Source organism: Mobula birostris, chromosome 14 (genome assembly GCF_030028105.1).
Source record: "Mobula birostris isolate sMobBir1 chromosome 14, sMobBir1.hap1, whole genome shotgun sequence".
Classification (NCBI taxonomy): Eukaryota; Metazoa; Chordata; class Chondrichthyes; order Myliobatiformes; family Myliobatidae; genus Mobula; species Mobula birostris.
In genome coordinates this window covers 99,413,502-99,426,543 of record NC_092383.1, presented here as the reverse complement: position 1 = coordinate 99,426,543, position 13,042 = coordinate 99,413,502, and the positions used below count along the sequence as shown (strand labels likewise).

General features: G+C 44.9%; 1 protein-coding gene across 1 annotated transcript in view; it reads left to right on the top strand.

Moving 5' to 3' along the window:
- The window catches only part of LOC140210160 (beta-1,4-galactosyltransferase 3-like), a 45,541-nt gene that overhangs the window by 17,903 nt on the left and 14,596 nt on the right, over positions 1-13,042 (top strand). The window contains 3 exon segments of the mRNA XM_072279060.1: positions 375-410; positions 413-613; positions 4,096-4,282. Of these exon segments, the coding sequence (XP_072135161.1) occupies positions 375-410; positions 413-613; positions 4,096-4,282 (424 nt within the window).

Sequence of the window (13,042 nt, the reverse complement as noted above, 5' to 3'; positions counted from 1 at the left end):
GGAAAGAAGAGCAGTGGAGTTGTAATGAAAAGACAGACGTGCAACGAGGAGGGAGAGGGTGTGAATGTTGGATTGAGGTGGGGAGAATGTTCTGGCTGGCTTTTTTTGGCCCTGATTCATTCATTCATTCATTCATTCATTCTCTCCCCCCTCCCCCACACCCCATCACCAACATATTCCCTCCCCTCTCCTCCTCCCCACCCTTCTCACAATCCCCTCCCCTCACCCATCCTTTTCCCTCCTGTCCCACACCCTTCTCTCACCATCCTCTCCCATGTCTGCCCCCCTTCCTTTCTCCTCTCTAACACCCCCCTTCTGCTTCTGCACCCCTTCCTCTCCTCGTTGACCCCTCTCACTACCTTCCACCCCCACAGTTGGCCCACTGGCCATTTCCTTTAACCGGACGCCCTCACTGATGAGATCCAGGTCCGGAACCCTCTGGTGAGGCCGGGAGGGTTCTATGCACCGCCGAACTGCCAGGCCCGTCACCGGACAGCTGTGATTGTTCCACACCGACACAGGGAGCCTCACCTTCGGCACTTCCTCTACTACCTGCACCCCTTCCTGCAGCGGCAGCAGCTACAGTACGGGCTCTACGTCATCCACCAGGTGGGACTGACTCCCCCCCTCCACCCAGCTCCCCTCTCCCTCCCCCACCCAACTCCCCTCTGCTCCCCCACCCAACGCCCCTCTCCCCTCCCCACCATACCCATCCCTCCCCCACCCAACTCCTCTCCCCTCCCCCACCCAGCTCCTCTCTCCCTCCCCCACCCAACTCCCCTCCCCTCCCCACCATACCCATCCCTTCCCCACCCAACTCCTCTCCCCTCCCCTCTCCTCTCCCCTCCCCCACCCAGCTGCTCTCTCCCTCTCCCACCCAACTCCCCTCCCCTCCGCCACCTAACTCCCCTCCCCCTCACCCAGCTCCCCTCTCCCTCCCCCACCCAACTCCCCTCTCCCCTCCCCACCCAGCTCCTCTCCCCTCCCCACCATACCCATCCCTTCCCCACCCAAATCCTCTCTCCTCCCCCACCCAACACCCCTCTCCCCTCCCCACCATACCCATCCCTCCCCCACCCAACTCCTCTCTCCCTCCCCCACCCAACTCCCCTCCCCTCCCCCACCTAACTCCCCTCTCCCCTCCCCACTCAGCTCCCCTCTCCCTCCCCCACCCAACTCCCCTCTCCCCTCCCCACCATACCCATCCCTCCCCCACCCAGCTCCTCTCTCCCTCCCCCACCCAACTCCCCTCCCCCTCACCCAGCTCCCCTCTCCCTCCTCCACCCAACTCCCCTCTGCTCCTCCACCCAACTCCCCTCTCCCCTCCCCACCCAGCTCCTCTCCCCTCCCCACCATACCCATCCCTTCCCCACCCAACTCCTCTCCCCTCCCCCACCCAGCTGCTCTCTCCCCTCCCCACCATACCCATCCCTCCCCCACCCAACTCCTCTCTCCCTCCCCCACCCATCTCCTCTCTCCCACCCCCACCCAACTCCCCTCTCCCCTCCCCACTATACCCATCCCTCCCCCACCCAACTCCTCTCTCCCTCCCCACCCCATCTCCTCTCTCCCACCCCCACCCAACTCCCCTCTCCCCTCCCCACTATACCCATCCCTCCCCCACCCAACTCCCCTCTCCCTCCCCCACCCAACTCCCCTCTGCTCCCCCACCCAACTCCCCTCTGCTCCCCCACCCAACTCCCCTCTCCCCTCCCCACCCAGCTCCTCTCCCCTCCCCACCATACCCATCCCTCCCCCACTCAACTCCTCTACCCTCCCCCACCCAGCTCCTCTCTCCCTCCCCCACCCAACTCCCCTCCCCTCCCCCACCTAACTCCCCTCCCCCTCACCCAGCTCCCCTCTCCCTCCCTCACCCAACTCCCCTCTCCCCTCCCCACCATACCCATCCCTCCCCCACCCAACTCCTCTCTCCCTCCCCCACCCATCTCCTCTCTCCCACCCCCACCCAACTCCCCTCCCCTCCCCCACCTAACTCCCCTCCCCCTCACCCAGCTCCCCTCTGCTCCCCAACCCAACTCCCCTCTGCTCCCCAACCCAACTCCCCTCTCCCCTCCCCACCCAGCTGCTCTCCCCTCCCCCCATACCCATCCCTCCCCCACCCAACTCCTCTCCCCTCCCCCACCCAACTCCTCTCCCCTCCCCCACCCAGCTCCTCTCTCCCTCCCCCACCCAACTCCCCTCTGCTCCCCCACCCAACTCCCCTCTTCCCTCCCCACCCAGCTGCTCTCCCCTCCCCCCATACCCATCCCTCCCCCACCCAACTCCTCTCCCCTCCCCCACCCAACTCCTCTCCCCTCCCCACCCAGCTCCTCTCTCCCTCCCCCACCCAACTCCCCTCTGCTCCCCCACCCAACTCCCCTCTTCCCTCCCCACCCAGCTCCTCTCCCCTCCCCACCATACCCATCTCTTCCCCACCCAACTCCCCTCCCCTCCCCCACCTAACTCCGCTCCCCCTCACCCAGCTCCCCTCTCCCTCCCCCACCCAGCTCCCCTCTCCTCCCCCACCCAACTCCCCTCTCCTCCCCCACCCAGCTCCCCTCTCCTTCCCCCACCCAACTTCCCTCTCCTCCCCCACCCAACTCCCCTCTCCTCCCCCACCCAACTCCCCTCCCCTCCCTCACCCAACTCCCCTCTGCTCCCCCACCCAACTCCCCTCCCCTCCCCCACCCAACTCCCCTTTCCCCTCCCCAACTCCCCTTTCCCCTCCCCACCCCACTCCCCTTCCCCACCCCACCTCCTCTCCCCCACCCCACCCAGCTCTTCTCTCCCCCCCACCCAACTCCTCTCTCTCCTCCCCACCATACTCAACCCTTCCCCACCCACCCTCCAACCCTCCTAATCACTCCCCACCCCTCCAATCTGTACAGAATGGGTTCTGTGTTATCCACCAGGTGGGACTGTCCTCTCCCTCCCCATCTCTATACAAACCCCACTCCTCCCTGCTAATCCCTCACACCACAATACCTCCACCCTCTTCCACTCTACCTCCACTCTCATCTGCAACCGTTCCCCACACACACCCTATAAAGACAGACACAAGAGAGATGACACACCCTACCCAGGAAGTGCAGGAGGACCTCAGGGGGTCAGGCAGCACCTGGACAGGGAAATGATCTGTCGTCACTTTGGGTCGAGACCCTTCAACAGGACATTCAGTACCGCCCCTCATCCCTCAGGGGGTCAGGCAGTACCTGGGGAGGGAAATGATCTGTCGTCACTTTGGGTCGAGACCCTTCATCAGGACATTCAGTACCGCCCCTCATCCCTCAGGGGGTCAGGCAGTACCTGGGGAGGGAAATGATCTGTCGTCACTTTGGGTCGAGACCCTTCATCAGGACATTCAATGTCATCCCTCATCACTCCCTAAACATTCTCACCCTCCAAACCCCCCGAACCCTTCTAACACCCACTCCTCCTCCATAACCCTCCCCACTTTTCCACTCACATACCTCTCCCCACCTCTCAGCCTTCCCTGCACTCTCCAAACATTCACCACTCCTCCTCAGCCCTGCAATCCTCCTCACTCTGTCCTACTCCTCCCCAGCCTTCAACCACCCCACCCCCTAAACCTTGCCACAACCACCAAACCTCCAACCCTTTTAATCACTCACCAAACTTCCACACACCCTTCAACCACCAGCTCCCTACACTTTCCTACCTGTTCACCGCTTTCTCTCAGCTACAACCTCTCACATCCAACCTTTCTCCATGCCCACCCACAACTCTGTTCCCTACCTCCACCATGACGAATCCGATGTCCACCCCTCCCAAACCCACCCCCTGACATCACCCTCCCCTGTGACAGGATTCTGATGCTAATAACATTCCAATTCCTCTCCCTACCTACCACAAACCTCTAACAGCTATAAAGGTCTCCTGTCCCTGTGTACTAGATAGGAAAGGGGCTGAATGACCTCCTCCTGTCCCCATGTTCCAGGTGGATGACAGCCTAAACAACCTTCTCCTGTAGCCATGTAGCAGAATCTAGAGGGGCTGAATGACCAACTCGCTGGTCCAGTCCAGTATCTCCAGTTTGGATAATGTGCTCCCCATCGCTCTCCCGCTGCCCAGGCTGGAACGAGACCTTCAACCGTGCCAAGCTGCTGAATGTGGGCGTGAAGGAAGCGATGAAGGATGAGGACTGGGACTGCCTCTTCCTCCACGACGTGGATCTCATCCCAGAGAACGACCACAACATTTACACCTGCGACCCTGATCACCCGAAGCATGTCTCCATTGCCATGAACAAGTTCGGCTACCAGTGAGTAACACACATTGTTAACGCAGCAGTCCCACACACTCGGGCTCACATATACTGAAATTAATATTAAAGGAACGTTCCCTGATATCCCAGCACCCGTGTGTGTACAGATATAAAATCTTAACCAGGGCGTTAGTTCAATGCTGTAGGTACTTCATGTAAGAGCAGGCTGTTCTGCTTCAGCTTGTTTGGATTTGAGATAAGAGCCTTTATTTTTCAACTTAGAAATGTGTCAGCCAATCAGGAAGGTAGAATTGGGAGAAGGTTTTAGAGAACCCGGGGCAGAGAGGGCTTTGTTGGCGGGAGCTGGGTGAAGAAGATGGAAGATACCGTTCCTGTTGCACCAAGGTGCTTTGTGCAGATGAATGGCTTTGAGGAGGAAGGGCCAATACTCCCATGGGAGAGCCCATTTGTTCAAGATGGATTTCAAATGACCTTCAAAAGGTGGTGTGTGTTTTCACACAGACCAAAGGTCCAGCGGGTGAGTTACAGACAAGTTCAAGATTTGAGCTCCACCGTGCGCTGTTTAAGTATAATGGACCCTTTTGTTTTTTTCTTTCTTTCCTTTAATAACTGTTTGCCTAAGTCAGCATTCTTAAATATATTCGTGATTAATTGTATGCAGTGTACATTCTGTTATTTTTTGCAACAGGCGATTGTCGGCAGCAGTAAATCACACAGCATTCACACAGACCGGGGTTTGGGTGGGAAAGGCATCCCAGCCTCAAGGATTTGATTGGACTAAAGTTGTATACGCTGTAGACATATGAAGCCTGAGAAAGGTGGGTTTCTCACCGCAGAATCTAGTGGCTGTTAGCAAGGGGCTAACGAACTGCATTTCCAGAGTTGGCCACTAAAAGGGTTTTATACACAACAGTCAACAGGATGAGCTGCAATGTAAAAAACAGACAAAATCGAAAAGGGAGAATACTGAAGGTGCTTCTATTTGAATGCATGCACTATGTGGAATAAGATAGGTGAACTTGTGACACAGTTGCAGATTGGTAGGGATGATGTTGTAGGAATCACTGGATCATGACTGAAAGATGATTATAGCTGGGAGCTTAATGTCCAAGGATACACATTGTATTGAAAGGACAGGCAAGAAGGCAGAGGGCGCGGTGTTTCTCTGTTGGTTAAAAATGAAATCAAGTCATTAGAGAGTGGTGACATAGGGTCAGAAGGTGTTGAATCTTTGTGGATAGAGCTAAGGAACTACAAGGGTTAAAAAGACCCTGATGAGAGTTGGATACAGACTCCCAAATATTAGTAAGGATGTGGTCGACAAATTACAATAGGAGATAGAAAATGTATGCCAAAAGGGTAATGTTACAATAGTCATGGGGGATTTCAATATGCTGGTAGATTGGGAAAATCAGGTTGGTGCTGAATTCCAGAAGGGGGAATTTCTGGAGTGTCTACAAGATGGCTTTTTAGAGCTGCTCATGGTGTGGTGCAGTGAATCATAATTGATTTGAAATCAATATGATTTCTGAATATGAAAATAACTAGACAATAATATTAAAGAGGACACCAAGAATTTCTTCAGACACATAAAGTGTAAATAAGAGGCGAGAGCAGATTTTGGACTGCTGAAAAACTATGCTGGATAGCTAGTAATGGGGGAACGACAAAATGGCAGACAAACTGAGTAAGTATTTTGCATCAAACAACAGGAATTCTGCAGATGCTGGAAATTCAAGCAACACACATCAAAGTTGCTGGTGAACGCAGCAGGTCAGGCAGCATCTCTAGGAAGAGGTACAGTCGACGTTTCAGGCCGAGACCCTTCATCAGGACTAAGGAAGAGTGAGTAAGAGATTTGAAAGTTGGAGGGGGAGGGGGAGATCCAAAATGATAGGAGAAGACAGGAAGGGGAGGGATGGAACCAAGAGCTGGACAGGTGATTGGCAAAGGGGATATGAGAGGATCATGGGACAGGAGGCCCAGGGAGAAAGACAGGGGTGGGGGGAAACCAGAGGATGGGCAAGGGGTATAGTCAGAGGGACAGAGGGAGAAAAAGGAGAGTGAGAGAAAGAATGTGTGTATAAAAAAAAAATGATGGGGTACGAGGGGGAGGAACAACACTTTATATTCCGTCTGGGTAGCCTCCAACCTGATGGTATGAACATTGACTTCTCTAATTTCTGCTAATGCCCCAAGTCCCCCTCGTACCCCATCCATTATTTATTTTTATTCACACATTCTTTCTCTCACTCTCCTTTTTCTCCCTCTGTCCCTCTGACTATACCTCTTGCCCTTCCTCTGGGTCCCCCCCCCCCCGTCTTTCTCCCCGGACCTCCTGTCCCTTGATCCTCTCATATCCCCTTTGCCAATCACCTGTCCAGCTCTTGGCTCCATCCCTCCCCCTCCTGTCTTCTCCTATCATTTTGGATCTCCCCCCTCCCCCTCCCACTTTCAAATCTCTTACTAGCTCTTCCTTCAGTTAGTCCTGACGAAGGGTCTCGGCCTGAAACATCGACTGTACCTCCTCCTAGAGATGCTGCCTGGCCTGCTGCGTTCACCAGCAACTTTGATGTGTGTTGCAAGTATTTTACATCAGTCTTTACTGTGAAAGACACCAGCAGTATGGTGGAAGTTCCAAGTGTCAAGGACCCTAAAGTGTGTGAAGTTACCATTACTAGGAAGAAGGTTCTTGAGAAGCTGAAAGGTCTGAAGGTGGATAAGTCACCAGGCTCAGATGATGTACACCCAAGGGTCTGAAAGAGGTAGCTGAGGTGATCATGGAGATGTTAGTAATGATCTTTTCTTTCTTTCTCATTCTTTTTATTAATTTCAGAATACAGAAACAAAACATAGCAATAATACAGATAATAGGAGATACATTGTTACACTTAAAAAAAGTAATTGCAAAACCAAATAGTAGAAATTAACAAAGCTCCCATACATGTAGAACTAATCACGGATAATACAAAGCAAAAAAAAAGGAAAGAAAAAAAAAGAAAAAAAAAACAAAACAAAAAAAAAACCATCCTCAAAGAAAAAAAAAATCAACTAAACTAAAAGACTTGGGCAAAACTAATAACTTGAAAATGGAAAAGAAGAAAACCTCAGTGCCGGCGACTCCATTCCCCTCCAACAACAGTACAGAGAAATAAAACAAGTTTGGAAATGATCAAATTACATCAAATGAAAATGCTGAATGAATGGCCTCCAAATTTTTTCAAACTTAATAGAAGGGTCATAAACTGCACTTCTAATTTTCTCCAAATTCAAACACACCATAGTTTGTGAAAACCAATGAAATACAGTAGGAGGGTTGATCTCTTTCCAATTCAACAAAATGGACCTTCTAGCTATTAAAGTAAGAAATGCAATCATCCTTTGTGATAAAGAGGTTAAATTATTTAAGTCTATCATTGGTAGTCCAAAGATAGCAGTAATTGGATGAGGTTGTAAGTCTATATTTAGGACCGTTGAAATAATATCAAAAATATCTTTCCAATATTTCTCCAACAAGGGACATGACCAAAACATGTGGGTTAAAGAAGCAATCTCAGAATGGCATCTGTCACATATTGGATTAATATAAGAGTAATAACGAGATAGTTTATCTTTGGACATATGAGCCCTGTGGACTACTTTAAACTGTATCAACCTATGCTTAGCACATACAGAGGATGAATTCACCAACTGAAGAATTTTTTCCCATTTTTCAGTCGGTATATTAATCTCAAGTTCTCTTTCCCAGTCAGCTTTAATTTTATTAGAGGCATCAGGACATAGATTCATAATTATATTATATATAATTGCTATTACACCTTTCTGAGAAAGATTTAAATCTAAGATTTTTTCCAAAGTGTCCATTGGATAGGGGTGTGGAAAATTAGGAGAGACAGTAATTAAAAAGTTTCTAATCTGTAGATATCTAAAAAAGTGAGATCTGGGTAAGTTATATTTATTAGAGAGTTGGTCAAAAGACATAAAACAGTTATCCAAGAATAAATCGCGAAAAGATATTATACCTTTGGTTTTCCAATCAAAGTAAGCTTGATCCATCGTGGAAGGTTGAAAAAGAAAATTTGATATAATGGGACTTGCTAGAATAAATTGATTAAACCCAAAAAATCTTCGGAATTGAAACCATATATGTAAAGTATGCTTAACTATTGGGTTGTTCATTTGTTTATATGATTTAAAAGAAGTAAAAGGAAGTAAAGTTCCTAAAATCGAACCCAAGGAAAACCCTTGTAATGAATTAGATTCAAGATTTACCCAATGAGGGTTTAAAGATGCGTCCAAATCTTGTAGCCAAAATTTTAAATATCGAATATTAATTGCCCAATAATAGAATCTAAAATTTGGGAGGACGAGCCCCCCCTCCTTTTTAGATTTCTGTAGATATCTTTTACCTAACCTAGGATTTTTATTCAGCCAGATATATGAGGAAATTTTTGAATCTACGTTATCAAAAAAAGATTTTGGGATAAAAATTGGAACCGATTGGAATATATACAAAAATTTGGGCAAAATGATCATCTTAATAACATTAATCTGACCAATCAAAGACAAAGAGATTGGGGACCATTTGGTAAATAAAAGTTTAATCTGATCAATTAAAGGTAAAAAATTAGCTTTAAATAAATCTTTATATTTTTTCGTAATTGTTATCCCTAAATATATAAATGAATCAGTAACCAATTTAAATGGTAAACGTCCATAAATAGGTACATGCTTATTTAAAGGGAATAATTCACTCTTATTAAGATTCAATTTGTAACCAGAGAAGTTACTAAATTGAGCTAACAGATCTAAGATAACAGGAATTGATTTCTCCGGGTTAGAGATATGTAACAACAAATCATCTGCATATAATGGTAATTTATGTATTTCGTTTCCACGGGTAATACCAACAATATTTGGCAAGTCACGAATAGCAATTGCTAAAGGTTCAAGAACAATATTAAATAGTAAAGGACTAAGAGGGCAACCTTGCCTAGTACCGCGAAAAAGACGAAAAAAAGGAGATCTATAATTATTTGTACAAACCGAGGCTACCGGGGAGTAATATAACAATTTAATCCAAGATATAAATGTCAAATTAAAATTAAATTTCTCAAGAACATTAAATAAATAAGGCCATTCAACTCTGTCAAAGGCTTTCTCAGCATCTAATGAGATAATACATTCCGTGGTAGTAAATCAGGGGGTGTAAACAATATTCATTAACCTCCTAATATTAAAGGATGAATAGCGATTTTTAGTAAATCCGGTTTGATCCATGGAAATAATTTGAGGTAACACCTTCTCCAGTCTAGTAGCTAGAATTTTTGAAAAAATTTTAGGATCTACATTCAGAAGAGATATCGGTCTGTGTATGATGTACAATCCATAGGATCTTTATTCTTTTTAAGAATTAAGGAAATAGAGGCTTCATAAAACGATTGTGGTAATTTACCTAAACTGATTGCTTCCTTAAATATTCTAGACAACTTAGAAGAAAGAATGGAGGAAAAAAAATTTAAAAATTCCACTGTAAACCCATTGGGACCGGGTGCTTTACCAGAATTCAATGATGAGATTGCAGTTACTATTTCTTCCTCTGAAATGGAAGTTTCTAATGATAGGCAATCTTCGGGAGATAGTTTCGGAAAACTCAATTTACTTAAAAAATCATGCATGAAATTAGAATCATGAGGAAAATCAGAGTGATATAAAGAGGTATAAAATTCTTGAAAGGTTTGGTTTATCCCAACATGATCAACTGTAAAAGTATCATCCTGTTTGCGGATCTTAGTAATTTGACATTTACCCGAATCAAATTTCAATTGGTTACCCAGTAATTTACCCGATTTATCACTATGAATATAAAAATCACTTCTAGTTCTCATTAATTGATTTTCGATCGAGGATGTTAATAATAAGCTATGTTCCAATTGGAGTTCAACTCTGTGTTTGTACAGCTCCTTACTGGGAGAAACGGCATATTTTTTATCGACTTCTTTAATTTTATCAACCAACAGAAGTATTTCATTGTTAATACGTCTTTTCAAACCAGCCGAATAGGAAATAATCCGATCACGGATATAAGCTTTAAAGGCGTCCCAAACAGTTCCGTTGGAAACTTCTTCCGTAGTGTTAGTTGAAAAGAAGAAATCAATCTGCTCCTTTATAAATTTGACAAAGTCCTGATCTTGAAGCAAAATAGGGTTAAATCGCCATTGTCTGCTAGTACAAAAGGTATCCATTAACTTGATGGAAAGTTTCAATGGAGCATGATCTGAAATAGCAATAATGTCATAATTACAATCAACTACATATGGAATCAAACGAGAGTCAATCAGGAAATAATCAATTCGGGAAAAAGAATGATGTACATGTGAAAAAAAGGAGAATTCCTTATCATTTGGATGTAGAAATCTCCAAATTTGTGAAATCCCAGAATCCAACATAAAAGAGTTAATAATAGTAGCCGACTTATTCGGTAAAGCCGGACTACTTGTGGATCTATGCGACATGAGATTCAAACATAAATTAAAATCACTGCCCATTATCAACATATACTCGTTTAAATTAGGAAAGGAAGTGAGTAAGTTTTAAAGAATTCAGGATAATCCACATTTGGAGTGTAAACATTAACCATAGCGACCTTTTTATTAAAAAGTACCCCCGTAATTAACAGAAATCTGCCATTAGGATCTGAAATAATGTCTTGATGAATAAATATAATTGAGGGATCAATAAAAATTGAAACGCCTTTAATTTTGGCTTGAGCATTTGAGTGATATTGTTGTTTTTTCCAAAATTTAAAGAAGCGATGACTGTCCTCTTTCCTTACATGAGTCTCTTGAGCAAAGATAATATGAGCATTCAGTCTTTGGAATATTTTGAAAATCTTTTTCCGTTTTATTGGATGATTTAAACCATTTGTATTCCAAGAGACAAAATTAATAGTATGAGCCATAACTAAAAATTAACCCTTTGGTAAGTAAGGGGTTAACCATAATGTGAGCTCATGAAATCGGAAGAGGAATACATGATTAGAGAGGAACCAGAAATCTCGACACTGGGGACATCTTTGTAGTTCTGAATCAGCCCAATAGAAAAAATTAAAAAAGAAAAAGACTATCCCCTCCCCCAACCCCAAGTAGAAACCCGAACTAAACCAGAAAAGGCTGAAGAAAGCGCTAACTAATACTAACTTTAACCCCATTTCTGCAGGGGGCAACTCCAAAAATATATGTTAAATAAGTGACCTCCCGAAGACTAATATATGTGAAAAATAAACAATATAGTAAATTAGTCTACCTAGTAAAAATTACTAAAATATATGAAATAAAAAAAACAGTATCAGTACATATAATTAGTTAATTATAAGCGAGTAAATAAAAAATCACTTCCAAGAGAAGAAAAATGGATTATGGGAAGAAGAAGCATAAGAACATGGCGTCCCGAAAAAAAAAGGTTATACAAAAAGAAAGAGAAATCACCATTTTAATTATGCGAAGACCAAAAATAGGAAACATATAACTACAAATGACCATCGGATCGGATCATTAGTAATAACGAAAAAGGAAAAGTTAAAAAAAATGGTTAACTAAGGGAAAATGATATTATTCACAGGAGATAAATATTCTATATAAATTATAGAATAATCACTATAGTAATAAACAAAGAACTGAAAATCTTAGACTTATAAAAAACCTTCATCACACAGTAGTAGAAGGTTTATTTTGAAGAAAAACACCAGAAAGAAAAAAAAATTGGTGCTGGAAGCACCCGACACTGATGAAGAGAGGGTGTCTGTATCAGATGGGAAATTATCATCCAAAAAGCTTCGAGCGGGAACGGTAGAGTGGAAGACACGACGATTTCCATCGGGAAGAGAGATTCTGAGTCGTGCAGGATACAATAGTGCCGGTTTGAGATTTTTTTGATAGCATTCCAACATTAAAGGTTTAAAAGTCAGTCGTTCCTTCATCACTTCAGGACTGTAATCTTGAACTATCCTGAAGGAATGCTGATGATACTTGATCATCCCTTGTCGACGAGCGGTCTGGAGAAGTTGTTCTTTAACATTAACATAATGGAAACGAAGCATAACTGGTCTGGGTTTGGAAACAGCCGCTGCCGACTTTACCCACGGTATACGATGGGCACGGTTGAGTAATGGAGGATCGTTGGGAAAAACTGAACCGAACAAATCCTTTAAAAGTTGAGCAAAGAATATTCCAGGATCTCCAACCTCAACATCCTCGGGTAAGCCAATTAAACGTAAATTTTGTCATCTCGATCGATTCTCAAGATCAATAACTTTGAATTTAAGTTGTTGGAGCTGTTTAGTAGTCGAAGCTAGATTCTTCTCTAAGATCTCAACTTTTGTATCCGTCTTCTGAAATTTAGTATCCAGCTCAGAAATTTTTGCATCGTGGTTTTGAACATCAGAATTCAGGAATTTCAAAGATTCCGTGATTGATTTTAAATCTTCATTGAGGCTTTGATGATGTTGTTCAAATTGAGCAGTTAAACTTTCGGATAATTTTATCTGATGCTGCTCAAACATTTCGTCCAAACACTTCACCATAACTTCGTAAGTTAATTCCGTTGATTTAGAGTCACCTTTCTTCTTTCCTCCGTTCCCATCAGCGTCTTTCCCATCTTTGGTTTTAGATCTCGTACTCATTTCTTTAAGCTCAAAAGTTGCAATTGACAAAAGGAAGTCAATTAATCAGTAATTCAGAGAGATAAAGTAAGTCTTCTGGTGTACTTAAAGTTGATTAAATCAAGGTGATCATAGGT